The following is a 14150-nucleotide window of genomic DNA, read 5'->3' on the forward strand; positions in this document are numbered from 1 at the left end:
TTATTCAACTATTTGTCAAGAAAGATTTTACACTTGGTGGGATCATGGACGTGTAGAAGATATTGTTTTAGAGGTGCTGCCCAATAGGCCAAATCCTAAAACGAGTGTCTTTCGGAAAGCACAACTGTTCCAGTAAAAGAAGGCTTCATCCTGTAGTAGACCTGTCCTCCCACTATCTAACAAAATGTTCTGGTCTTTCTGCACAGTTCCAGGAAAGCACATGACTTTGGGATTAGTTATGTAAGAGGCAGAATGGAAGAGAACACGATAAAAGAGCAGTTGGCACAGCCAAGTCCCCCCCCCCCTCCTGATTGTGAAACTACAGCCAATCCTGATTTAGGAATACGTTTAAAAAACTATGCTGTTTGTTTTCAGCGTAACACTCGGGATGGTAACTAAAGGTCAGATAAAAAAATATATATTTAATAATTCCAACACTTTTTTACAGTAGTATTTGTTTTTCCAGAGGCCTAGGATATGGGCCTTTTGAGCATCTTCAGCATTGCACACACTGAGGACGGGCTGATATACCATGCTATGGACTGCAAGTCGTTTTGGACTATCATGTGTCATGGTCAATCACATGATATAATTAGCTAGGTATTTGTCTTGTTATTGCAGAAGTATTTAGGGACATCAGTCTACTTATCTGCTTATGATTCAGCGAAGCCACGGGACAGGACCCATACAGTGCTATTTCTGCCCTCCCTCTTTGGCCGGCAAAGGCATAACACCTAGGCTGGTAGAGAGCCTGGCCATGGTCTCAATCACCTAGAGGTGGCCATCTCAGCGGTCTTTTAGCACGCAACAACAGATTTATGTTCTGACAGTTCTAGAGCTAGGGGCCAACTACAAAAAAATATTTTGTCATTTAAACTCCAATGTGTTGGCATTTTGTGATGGTTTGACTACATTTTTACTAAGCTTTTGAACTAAATTCACCACAATCCATATTTGATAAAATGGAGGACTATATTACAGAAGCATAACTCCTGTGCCTGTCACCATAGATTACTGGGCATTGCTTTATTAGGTGCACCTGCTCCTTATTAGGTGAAAGGTCTGTGACCGCCATCCCCATGAGTATGTCACCGCCCCACAGCTCGTGGGTAAGCCATGTCATGACAAAACTGGTGACCAATGTCAGGTTTGGATTTGCCATGCCAAAAGAAATGCCTGCAGTGCATGAAAAAATGATAATATTCATTGTGACGTTGACAGGATATTAGTGTAGTGTGTTGTAAACATTGACAATTCTTTTACAATTGATTATGGGATAGAAATGGTGGAAAATATTTCAATTGTTATAGGTAATGTACAGTTAAGGGTTTTGCCTAATGTGGAAATAGTGAAATAAACGATAACAGAATAACTTTAGCACTTCAAAGAGTCATTTTGAAACACGTCTTACATTGTTTGGTCTTGGACTAACTTATTATTTATCTGAAAGAATTGCTCTATTTTATGTTTTGATGACTTCACAAATGCACTCATTGTATTTCACCACAAACTTAAAGGTTGAATTACAGATCTTTTAATTTAACAAACCAAATGAAAGCAAAATCTGTTGTTTTGAATGCAAGATTTAATGATTTACGAGAAAGAGCTATTTGTTCTTGTACTAAGAGTATTGAAACATTGCACCATATTGATAATGGTACACTCAAGGTGACCTTTGATTTATGATGGAAAATATTAGTAAAAATATATATATACAGCTTCGGAAAAAAATTAAGAGACCACTGCACCTTTTTCTTTCCCTTCCAAAATATGTGAAAAGGAAGGTTTTGAGTGAGGAACAGAATGGTTAAAATTAAGAGACCACTGCACATAGAACACTTCTGTTCCTCTCTCAAAACTTTCCTTTTCACATATTTTGGAAGGGAAAGAAAAAGGTGCAGTGGTCTCTTAATTTTTTTCCGAAGCTGTATATACAGTGGATATAAAAAGTTTACTGTAAGGTTTTACAATTTTCTCGCTCAAAGATTTTAGTTTGTTTATCAATTGAACTGTTCACATTATAGGTCTCAGTAAAAGTGGAAAAAGTTCTGACATGATTTATCTTTTACATCACAAAATCCTGGCATTTTAACGGGTGTGTAGATTTTTTATATCCACTGTATGTGGCTTGCATAGGTACTCAACTCATACACATTAGTATTTGGCAGAGCCATCCTTTGCTGCAATAACAGCTTTAATGTACTCACTTTGAACACAGGGTGAGAGTGATTTTGGACCATTCCTGTGCTAGATACAGTGGGGAGAACAAGTATTTGATACACTGCCGATTTTGCAGGTTTTCCCACTTACAAAGCATGTAGAAGTCTGTAATTTTTATCATAGGAACTATTCAACTGTGAGTGACGGAATATAAAACAAAAATCCAGAAAATCACATTGTAGGATTTTTAAGTTATTAATTTGCAGAAAATTAATTTGCAGAAAAGCAGAACTTAATATTAGGTACAGAAACCTTTGTTTGCAATTATAGAGATCATAAGTTTCCTGTAGTTCTTAACCAGGTTGGCACATCCTTCAGGTTTCAGGGCTGTCGCTGGGCAATACAGACTTTCAGCTCCCTCCAAAGATTTTCTATTGGGTTCAGGTCTGGAGAATGGCTAGGCCACTCCAGGACCTTGAGATGCTTCTTACGGAGTCACTCCTAAGTTGCCCTGGCTGTGTGTTTCGGGTCGTTGTCATGCTGCAAGACCCAGCCATGACCCATCTTCAATGCTCTTACTGAGGGAAGGAGGTTGTTGGCCAAGATCTCGTGAAACATGGCCCCATCCATCCTCCCCTCAATACGGTGCAGTCGTCCTGTCCCCTTTGCAGAAAAGCATCCCAAAAGAATGATGTTTCCACCTCCATGCTTCACGGTTGGGATGGTGTTCTTGGGGTTGTACTCATCCTTCTTCTTCCTCCAAACACGGCGAGTGGAGTTTAGACCAAAAAGCTCTGTTTTTGTCTCATCAGACCACATGACCTTCTCCCATTCCTCCTCTGGATCATCCAGATGGTCATTGGCAAACTTCAGATGGGCCTGGACATGTGCTGGCTTTAGCAGGGGGACCTTGCGTGCGCTGCAGTATTTTAATCCATGTGTGGAGGGTTAGAAAATGGCCTCTATTAAAATCCTATTATCAGACACCCCCCTTATTTTTTGAACATAGTGTACTGTTTTAACAATTGTCTTACCAGTTACAAAACTGTTGTTACTCCACTTGACCAATAGGTGCTGCTGTGGAGTTGCATTAGGGAGGCAACGATCCTGAGTTTGCGCAGATATAAATATGTGCTCAGACCGAATGCACTAAAAGTTGTGCTGCGTCTCTTCTGCTTCTACAGGTGTGTAAAATACTCTCTAAAAGATGTTCGTTTGGGGTCAAAGTTGTGTGATTTGTATGAACTAGTTAGTTAGGATAATCTGCAAACAAATGTGTGAATGATGGACCTGTAACAGTTTTATTGAATGCGAAGGAAATGTGACTTTTTCCACCAAGCGAAAGCTAGCCATTCATGTTGTTAGTAGTTGGGAGTCATCTAGTTTGTATTTGAGTATTCGGTTTTCCTTATGAGTTAATGTATTGTATTCAGATATGTACTGTAATTTGTATAATATATTCTAGGTTGTTCCAGAAAGGTGTTAAAGTTTTAAGAAGCCACACTTTACAAGATACTTTCCTCAGTACGGTTTTGGCGCGCGCGTTTTAGAGGTACTTTTAATAGCTCATTTGAGTAGACACGGCTATGCCAGGAGGAAACCATTATTGTGTTACCGTATTAAGGAATGTCCAGTAAATACTAGTAATCAAAGTGCTGTTAACGAAGGATGGACATGTAACATTTATACAATTACTCAGGACATGTAATCATATGACAAGGCATACACACACACAGTTATATTGAAAGGGATAATTACATCTGACTATTCTGCTTTCATCTGTATGGATTAGTTAGCTTAAGGTGAATATGTTATAGTGAATGACTGTTATGGTATGTGTATGGATGGTTGTTGGAATACGTCTGGAGGTTAAGAATTAATTGTATAACGAAATGTTTTAATGAACAATTGTAAATTGTTGATGATTTTGGCAGAAATAAATATGTGCTCAGCCCCGAATGCACTAAAAGTTGTGCTGCGTCTCTTCTGCTTCCACAGACTTAATTGCCTGTGTGGCACTTACTACTGGCCCAGGTAAACCCCTAGGCCTGAGGCCGGTAACACATGACGGCTTAGTGTGTTACTAATGGTTTTCTTTGAGACTGTGGTCCCAGCTCTCTTCAGATCATTGACCAGGTCCTGCCGTGTAGTTCTGGGCTGATCCTTCACCTTCCTCATTATACAGGTAACAAATTCAAACAGGTGCAGTTAATACAGCTAATGAGTGGAGAACAGGAGGGCTTCATAAAGAAAAACTAACGGGTCTGTGAGAGACGGAATTCTTACTGGTTGGCAGGTGATCAAATACTTATGTCATGCAATAAAATGCTAATTAATTATTAAAAAATCATACAATGTGATTTTACTGGATTTTTGTTTTAGATTCCGTCTCTCACAGTTGAAGTGTAGCTATAATAGAGATTACAGACTTCTATATGCTTTGTAAGTAGGAAAACCTGCAAATCAGCAGTGTATCAAATACTTGTTCTCCCTACTGTACACGTTGAGGTGCTGGTTAGAAGTACTGCCAAAAATGTAGTTAAAATGATCATCCTACATAAACATGCAGTAAAAAAGGTGTTCCCAACCTTTTTCAATCAGGGCTCCCTATTTTTGCACACTTTGTTACAGATTTTTTTTTTTTTAAGTTAAATATTTAGTACACTGCTCAAAAAAATGAAGGGAACACTCAGGCTCTGGAAAAATGTCTGAGTCCACTGCACCTTTTTCTTTCCTTTCCAAAAAAGTTAATTTGAACCCTTCTGGTCCTCACTCAAAACCTTCATTTTCGACTTTTTTTTGGGAAGGAAAGAAAAAGGTGCAGTGGAGCTGTATATTAAATATCAAAGTCTTTACTGTACAAAACCAAAATCACCAACCGATTAAGGGCTGGATTCAAACACACCAAAAATCTAAGTACAAAATTTAAATCACAGGCTGTTCCATCTTGGTGGAATTTCATCACGGCTGACATGTCTTAAATTAGTCTAAGTCAAGTCTCAACTCTTTTAAGCACTATAAGCTATAGTTGTAGTCTATTAATCCAAACCAAGTCCTTTCAACTTATATTTTGCGGATGACTATTATTTTATTGGCTATTTTAAATCAGCAGTTGATAATCTAGTACACTAATACTGAATTGCAACATTACATTTATTATGGCAAACATGCATTGTATGTTCAATTTAATTAAGATCATGTTGAGGGGCCGGCCTATTCTATATGCCATTAGCCAAATTGTCTGACTATTTTACATACAGCTCCAGAAAAAAATAAGAGATCACTGCACCTTTTTCTTTCCTTTCCAAAAAAATTGAAAAGGAAAGTTTTGAGTGAAGAACAGAGGTGTTTAATTTGTTATCAATTGTAACCCTTCTTTTGAGCTCTTTGTGTTCTGTATGCTTATATGTGTTAATTAGTCATTACAGTTTTTCTCAATCCTTTTGACACAGTTTTTCTCAATCCTTTTGACACATTTCTCCAAACTTAGGTAACAACTAAACACGCTCTCATGTTGGCGAATCAGGTCAATAGTCACTGCATAATAAAGCACTGAATTTTATTCTTGTAATGGATTTATTAAAAATAAATACTAACATCAAAACTACAAGTGTGTTCTCTGTTGAGTTGGTAACAAAGTCAGACATTGTATCAATGAACTTTATTGATCCTGCCTCTCATCTACATCTGGCCAGAGAATTTAATCAACGTCACAGCAATCATGCATCTGATGGCTCTGATTTCATTAGAAACCCGTCGGTACCCTATCCTTCTACCTTTCCTCCCTCCTCTCACACCTTGTCCTCCTTTTCCTCTCTGTCCATGTCTTCTTATATTTTATTCTCCTACTCTGTCCACTGTAACATTGCCCTCCAATCTACCCATCTCTTCTCCCTCTACTCCTCCCTCTTCTCCTTGTCCTACATCCTCAACTCTTCTTCCTTCTTCTCCTACATCCTCAACTCTTCTTGCTCCATCTTCTCCTACATCCTCAACTCTTCTTGCTCCATCTTCTCCTACATCCTCAACTCTTCTTGCTCCATCTTGTCTTCCTGTAACCTCTACTCCTCTCCCGTCATCTCTATCTACCATCTCTAACAATTTCTGTCCCTCTTCTTCTGCCCTGTCCACCACCTCTCCCTCTTTCACCTCATCCTGTTCCCCTTCTCATTCTTCTTCTTTGTTGTTTTTCCTTTTTCTAGTTGTTGTAATTAAGACAGCTGAGTCAACAGATAGGAAATGTGCATCAGATATCAATTTGGGGCTGATTGGAAACATACCATGTGCAACTGAGCATTTAATGAACAGCGTTTTGTTTGTTGTATTTGGAAAATGGCACACAAATATTTGTGATTTTTGTAAAGATCAATGAAAAGGGGTGCAATTGTTTATCCTGATATATTGTTTTGGTTGGCTGTATGAACTACTGTGAAAACATTTGAGAATTTTGTGCACAGTGTTTGGAGAAAATGATGCATGTGATTTGTAACTTATATTAAATGATGGAAAATGTACAATCTGTTTAGGACATTTACAGTGTTCAGATCACTGTGTTAACTGTTTTGAAAGCAGTTACCTGAGTTGGGAGAACTACGTCAAATCAATTGAGACAAACTGTAACTACTGTAACTAACTAGCTGGCAAAGATTAGAAACAGGCCCAATTCTTGACAGCGAGCTAACATTAGTCTTCTCACTGAATGTAAAACATCTTTGTATTGCTATTATGAATGGAATAGATGCACTGTCACTAACGTTACCTAGGTGACTTTCAACTTTAATCACTTGAGCTACCAGACCGTCTCATCTGGGCACGCTCCTGATGAGACCGATGGGTTCCCGGGGGAGCTCCTCCCAGACCTGGACCAGGGCATCATTGAGCTCCTGGACAGTCTGGGCTCTACTTGGCGTTGTCAGATGTACCAATACGTAACATCCCAGAGGTTCTCAAATGGATTCAGGTCTGGGGAATGTGAGGGCCAGTTAATGAAATCAATGCCTTCATCATCCTGGAACTGGCTACACACTCTGGCCACATGAGGTCCGGCATTGTCCTAGAACAGGAGGAACCCAGGGCCCACTGTACAAGCGTAAGGTCTGACAGTGGGTCTGAGGATGTCATCACAGCACCTAAATGCAGTCAGGTTACCATTGGCTAGCATGTGGAGGTTTGTGCGACCCTCCAAGGATATGCCTCCCCAGACCATCACCGACCCACTAACCCACTAAAGGAGATCGGGCCCTCATGCCACCCTCATGGAGTCTATTTCTGACAGTTTGTTCAGATACATGCACACCAGTAGCCCACTGGAGGTCATTTTGTAGGGCTCTGGAAGTCCTCTTGTTCCTCCTTGCACAAAAGGAGCAGATACCGGTCCTGCTACCGGTCCTGAGTTGATGCCCTTCTACAGCCCTGTGCAGCCCTCCTCGTGTAATGGCCCTTTTCCAGATATCTCCTCCAGGCTCTTGAGTCTGTACTGGGAGACTCAGCAAACTTTCATTCAAAGGCGTGTATGGATGTGCCATCCTGGAGGAGCTGGACCGCCTGTGCAACCTGAATGGGCTGCAGGTACCGCCTTAATGCTACCAGTAGTGACAAGGTCACTAGCAAAATAATAAACTAGAAAATAATCAGTCAAGAAGGGTACGGGGAGAGCATTTGTCTCTGGCCACCACCTGCAAAACCATTCCATTTTTGCGGTTGTTTTGCTGTTGCCTCTCACCTGTTGTCACATTCATTTACACTAAAATGGGTGACATTGATTCACAATCGCTTATGCTTCCTAACTGGACAGATTGAAAGCCCTTAAGTTCAAACCTCTTCGATGTGAATGGACTAAAAGGATTTCAACCACAACAGTCCTCCCAACACAACTGAACTATACTGACTGTCTGTTAAACCGTTGCATGCAAAAGCCGGTCAAGCTCCCCTCATCCCTCCAAAAACAAATAAAATAATACAGCACATTGAAAAAGTATGGTAATAACTGTGGTTTAGGAGTTGTTTCTGTTTTTCAGGGAGGGGGTGTTTCCATTGTAAAATACAGGGCCCTGGTGAAACAAAATCCTCAGCAACTATTTAAATGATTCAGAGGTATTCTGTACACACAATGATCCCAATTAGTCCTGTAATAGGTTATGTGTAATAACAACATGGTAGAGTTCTATGCTAGTGAGTAACACCAAAGATTGAAAGACAATACTCTCAGCTTTCAGCAGACCCCCTGGATACCCAGATAGGGCCTACCGTTCTCATGTAAGACTACATTTAATTAAGAAACAGATGTGTACCCCACATATGGGGTACTTATATTCAGGGACTTGGTTAATTTACTTGGTTTTATACTGTGACGATTATGTTTTCTTTTAATATTTTTTAGCACTGTGTTGTTATTCATTGATACTAACGTTCAGCCGTGTTGGTTTGACAGCTATGGCATCTGTGTGAGATCCTATTTAAAGCGATTGTTTTAAAGGGCTGTGTTTAGGACTTTTTTATTGTAATACAACAAACATTTTGTAATATATCTGCACTAATAATGGAATGTGTGTTTCACAACATTTATTCAACAGAAATAATTAAGGAGTACAAAAGGGCATCTTGAAACATACAATAGGACATCCTGAAACATCTATTTGTTGAATAGAAAAGCTTGAGCCTCCTTCACCTCTACTGAAAACACTAAGACGTCTCTCCAGAGCAGATCACCATTTTGTAACAACAGACCCATTAATTGTAACACAATGCAACAAAACTCCACATGAACTACCGCCTACACTAGCATTTGAACACTATTGACACCTTTATTGATTTGCTAATTACACAACTCTCTGCTGACCACCAAGTTTACATTATCTTGTGCAACAAACGACAAAGTGAGCTGTATACAAAGGGATTGTTCTGGTTCATGTTTTCTGTGAATCCCTATCATATCCTTTTTGGTCTTCCCTGTTCACATTTGAGTTCATAATTTCATTCTCTTCAGCTGTGTTGTGCCCCACCTGTTACAGTTCCCATTGTAATCTGTGTATTTAGTTCAGCTCCTCCTCAGTCCTTGTGGATCCATATCATGGTTGATGTTTTCGTCTGGCGTTTTCGCATTTGTTATTCAGCATGTCTGTACAGCATGTCCTGTATATTTCCAGTGTACTGTGTTTTTTTTTTTTCTAGGTTGCATTAAACCCTCTTCAGTTGCTCCTGCATTTACTACTGCCTCCCATCCTTCAAATCTTACAGATTGAAACTCAGCTGAGGAATAATACAGAACCACACTTTTTGGAAAGTTCCAGAACAAAGGACATTTAAGAATGAGAGTTTTTTCTGTAGTGTTTCTACTGTTGGCACCAGGCTGCTTGCTGTCAGTCTCTTTGGGAGACAACCAGGAACAGAAAGCATGCTGCTTATCTGACCCTGGTTGCCTGATGAAAGAACTGGTATCTATTGGAGAGAAACTAGGAACCATGTTGGAGAAACAAGGAACTATGGGGGATAACCTGAGACTCATGGAGACCAGGTTACAAACCAGTGAGAAGGAAGTGGAGGAGCTGAAGAGATTAACTGGAGGTAATCTCCAGCACCTCTTCTCTGAATCTCTAACATGGAGCATAAGCTTAAATTTAAATTTCTAATGCTTGCTTCCTGAAGTGTTCCTAACGCATCAGAATCTTTTTATTTGATCATTAAAGGTGATTGTAATCAACTCATAATATACTGTGTGGTTAAAATCCCAAACACCATATGAATGACTTTTGTAATTACATTGATAACCAGTTTAAAATGGCAATAAAGCATCCATTGTTTATCTCTCTCAGGCCAGCCTAAAGTGGCCTTTTCTGCTGCCCTCCGACCGTCAGGCTCTGGGGAAACTGGACCTTTCAACGCTGACACTGCTCTTCAGTACAAGAAGGTCTTCTCAAACACCGGCAACTGTTACAACTCGGCCACAGGTAGTGTGTGTATTTTACATGCTAGTTTATTGTGTAATGTTTTGCAGTTTTGCTTTATGTTTTAAAACTAAAAGCTTAATTCCTACAGGAGTCTTCACAGCCCAGGTCAAAGGGATGTACTATTTCCGTTTCACCCTGAGGAACAACTGGCAATCTGCTCCTAATTCTGTGGCGTGGCTGTCCAAGAACGACCAGAGGCTGGTGTCTGTCTGGGACAATGACGGGTCTGATTTAAATGACAGTGGCAGCAATGCAGTGGTCATTCCCCTGGAGGTGGGAGATCAGGTCTATGTGGTGTTGCAGGCTAAAAGGCTGATCTATGATGACCCCATGAACTACAACACATTCAGTGGCTTCCTGCTCTTCACCATGTAAACATGGAACACAGTTTTACTACTAACAGTCTAGCAGTTACATTCATATAATTCAGCAGACAATCTAGTCTTCTATGCTTCATAGCAAACAATGTGGCAATAATGCAAATAAAATATACAGCGGATTGTTTTGTTTCATTCATTTCATTTTGCTTTTTCACCAAGTTAAACGCTTCAAAATAATATGCTGTCATGAGGTGGATTTCATGGTAACTGTACACAGCTATTAGACATGTAGCTCATGGAGGTAAATATACTCTGAAGAGTAATTATTCTTTTTACTAAAAGTGACAAATGTTCTGTGACTTATCAGCTAATAGGTCTATAGTCAAAGTGTTTACATTTAAAGAGTTCATAGTGTTCCATGGTACTGTTACAACTCCTTCACAAAATTAGTTCTTAGGCAAATCCTATCATTAAAATGTATTTATCTATTGCAGGGTATTTCCTAAAGCCTTAATGTTAGGCATATGAGATTTGCAAAATCAACAAACCTTTCCAGGTATCCTAATTCCATCCACTCTCCAGGAGTCTTCAAACCCAAAATTGTGACTGAAAGAACACACAACAGCAACGTACACACACACACACAATCTTCAAATATTAGCAACTGCAGTGTATGGCCAGTAGGTGGCACATAATAGCTTTTTTTGTGGTTTATTTTAAAGGTTGAGGTTTTGAGGTTGTGCCCTGTGAAGACATGTTTACATGTACAGTTAGGCACACAAACAAAATAAAAATAAAACCTTTCAAAACATACAAAACCGAGACCTACAATTCTACAAAAACAATCACAGACAACATCTTATTGGTCCTCCACTAACTTTTTAAAACTGACAAGGGACACCAGTGTCTACCTTAAGTTTGGTCTGGAGTTTGTTCCATATATAAGGAGCAAAGTAACTGAAAGCAGTGGTACCCAACTCTGTGGAGACAACTGGAGATTTTAATGTAACCCACGTCTGTGATCTGGTTTTGAAATGTGTTAGTCTAGTAGAAATAAAAGATGATACATATGGAGGTAATTTTAAAAGAAGTGCTTTGTAAATAAACAAGAGAGCATGTTAGAATTCAGTGATGCGTTCTGTAACCGTCACCAGTGATGAACCTGAGTGCCCAGTGGGAAAGAGCATCCAGTGGATTTAATGTGGTCGCCTAAGCATGCATTTTTGCATATAGATGATATCAGCATAATCTAAGACAGACATAAAAGAAGCCTGAACAATTTGTCTTTTATTGAGAGAAGACAGACAAGCCCGGTTTCTATAAAGGAACCCTAGCTTGAATATGAACATTTTTCCCAATTAAGCAACAAGAAAGCCTGTCATCCAACCATACCCCTAACTATTTATATGCAGAGACCTGTTTGATTTGCATATCATCCTAGCTAGTGAATACAAATGTGTTTCTAACTGAGAATTTGGACCTAGAAAAAAACACAAGATTGTAAGCTATAAAAAAGATCTCTGTAGAGTTTTCAGATCAGACTCCACCATCCCTAATGCTTGATCAGCTGAAGGAGCAATGGAGCCAATCCCTGTGTCATCTGCATAAAAATGGAAATTAGCAATGCTGATATCATCATCAATATTATTTATATAGAATGAGATCAATAGCGGGCCAATTATTGAACCCCGAGGAACCCCTTTGAGTAACTCTAAGGGCTCAGACTTGACCCTGTCGATCATGACGGCCTGAGTTCCATCTTTAAGATAGTTCTAAAACCATCGGCAGGTGTCAGTTCCCAGTCCTATAGATGACAGTTAACCCAAAAGGATAGCATGGTCTACAGTGTCAAAAGCTTTGGACATGTCTACAAAGAACACAGCACAGTGCTTTCTATCATCTGAGGCATTAGCGACATCATTTACAACAAGCGTGTTGGCCGTAGTGGTACTGTGTTTAGGTCTAAAACCAGCTAGTCTGTGTAGATAATCCCTGATTGGCTGAGACCAGAGTCGAATTGAGATTGAATAAAACTGTATGTGTTAATGGTTTGAATACAGAAAATATCTGATGTTGCATCCTGCTGTGTATTGCTGCAGCAACAAATACATCTAACTGCTCTTTTTATGGAAAGATATACTTAACTTAATTCATGGGAAATGGTTGCAAGGACAACGTTGAATAAAGCCAATGTTGAATAAAGCATAATGTGACTGACGACATTTACAGTGTTGTTAAGTACACTGACACCTATTTATTATCACCGAAACTTTAATTTATTGAATTGAATGCACATACTGTTTTTTTTTTTTAAATGTAAGTAGATGTTTGTCGGATGTTCATATATGAAAGGGACTACAGCATTTCTTATTTAAGTTACAAGACAAAGATGTGACCAAGTGACTCTACCGCAATGCAAAAAATAATATTTATGGCCTGCTTTTTCTTGTCCGTCACTTAATATATTTAATGTGAATGGAAAATTAAAAAGTAAATGTTGATTATTGGTGCTCTGGACATTTTCTTTAATTATTCAACTATTTGTCAAGAAAGATTTTACACTTGGTGGGATCATGGACGTGTAGAAGATATTGTTTTAGAGGTGCTGCCCAATAGGCCAAATCCTAAAACGAGAGTCTTTCGGAAAGCACAACTGTTCCAGTAAAAGAAGGCTTCATCCTGTAGTAGACCTGTCCTCCCACTATCTAACAAAATGTTCTGGTCTTTCTGCACAGTTCCAGGAATGCACATGACTTTGGGATTAGTTGTGTAAGAGACAGAAGAGAAGAGAACACGATAAAAGAGCAATAGGCAAGGCCAACCCCCCCCCCCACCCCCCCCCCCCCCCCCCCCCCGCTTCCTGATTATGAAACTACAGACAATCCAGATTTAGGAATAACTTAAGAAAAAGTATGCTGTTTTTTTTCAGCATAACACTCAGACGATCACTAAAGGTCACATTGTTTTTATACTTTTTCACTTTGAGTTTTTGTTTTTCCAGAGGCCTGGGATACCTGCCTTTTGAGCATCTTGAACATTGCAAACACTTAGGACGGGCTGAAATACCATGCTGCTAAGGGTTGCAAAAGTCGATTTGGACTCTCACTTGACTTTTGTTATTGCAGAAGTATTTAGGGACATCAGTCTACTTATCTGCTTATGATTTATCGATGCCACGGGACAGCACCCATACAGTGCTATTTCAGCCCTCCCTCTTTGGCCGTCAAAGATATGACACGTAGGCTGGTAGAGAGCCTGGCCATGGTCTCCATCACCTAGAGGTGTCCATCTCAGCTGTCCTTTGGCCATCTCAAATCCACCGCCATAATATATTACATTGAGGATTAGGGGTTAGTTTGGGTGACCTTGGCTCCCACCTCTGTTATTTGTTGCCAGGAAGCTCAGTTTTAGTCTCATCAGGGTATAAAACTTGGTTTCAACCAAACAGAATAAAAAACTCAGGAGTGTATGCTTGGTAACAGAAAAAGGCATTCTTCTGGCAGCCTTCTATCTGTGCCTGGGGGCAAAATACAAATGTGTACTCTTCCAGGCAGATTCATCACAGCTCCTTTTGTTTTTCCAATTATTAATTATTGCCTTTATAGTGGAGTTGGGTATTTTAAAGTGTGTCGCGATCTGATTTGTGAAGGTCAACAACCTTTTGTAGAAATGAATTTGTGTTTTCTGGCCTTCCCATGTTGATGGATGACTATGGGAGTTCAGC

At 39.6% G+C, this 14150-nt stretch overlaps 1 protein-coding gene across 4 annotated transcripts; it reads left to right on the top strand.

The window, feature by feature from the left end:
* Positions 1 to 3083: 3083 nt before the first annotated feature.
* LOC105013355 (complement C1q-like protein 2) lies at positions 3084 to 10605 on the top strand. 4 transcript variants are annotated; one of them, XM_020050674.2, is made up of 4 exons: positions 3084 to 3344; positions 9331 to 9723; positions 9972 to 10106; positions 10195 to 10605. In XM_020050674.2, the coding sequence occupies exons 2-4, from the start codon at positions 9468 to 9470 to the stop codon at positions 10479 to 10481; spliced, it is 678 nt and encodes a 225-aa protein (XP_019906233.1). In that variant the 5' UTR covers positions 3084 to 3344; positions 9331 to 9467; the 3' UTR covers positions 10482 to 10605. The 4 variants fall into 4 exon arrangements, with proteins under 4 accessions (XP_019906233.1, XP_010873133.1, XP_010873134.1 ...); XM_010874831.3 differs by lacking the exon at positions 3084 to 3344 and adding an exon at positions 4308 to 4345; XM_010874832.4 differs by lacking the exon at positions 3084 to 3344 and adding an exon at positions 4314 to 4345 and having other exon boundaries at positions 9397 to 9723.
* The last annotated feature ends 3545 nt before the right edge of the window (positions 10606 to 14150 follow it).

The sequence above is a fragment of the Esox lucius genome, chromosome 11, assembly GCF_011004845.1.
Source record: "Esox lucius isolate fEsoLuc1 chromosome 11, fEsoLuc1.pri, whole genome shotgun sequence".
NCBI classification, from domain to species: Eukaryota; Metazoa; Chordata; class Actinopteri; order Esociformes; family Esocidae; genus Esox; species Esox lucius.

Excerpts from the sequence above, each read along its gene's own strand:
- LOC105013355 (XM_020050674.2), top strand. The coding sequence starts at position 9,468 with ATGAGAGTTTTTTCTGTAGTGTTTCTACTGTTGGCACCAGGCTGCTTG. Across the intron at positions 9,724-9,971 it reads GCTGAAGAGATTAACTGGAG|GCCAGCCTAAAGTGGCCTTT; the intron begins GTAATCTCCAGC and ends TATCTCTCTCAG. Across the intron at positions 10,107-10,194 it reads CTGTTACAACTCGGCCACAG|GAGTCTTCACAGCCCAGGTC; the intron begins GTAGTGTGTGTA and ends TAATTCCTACAG.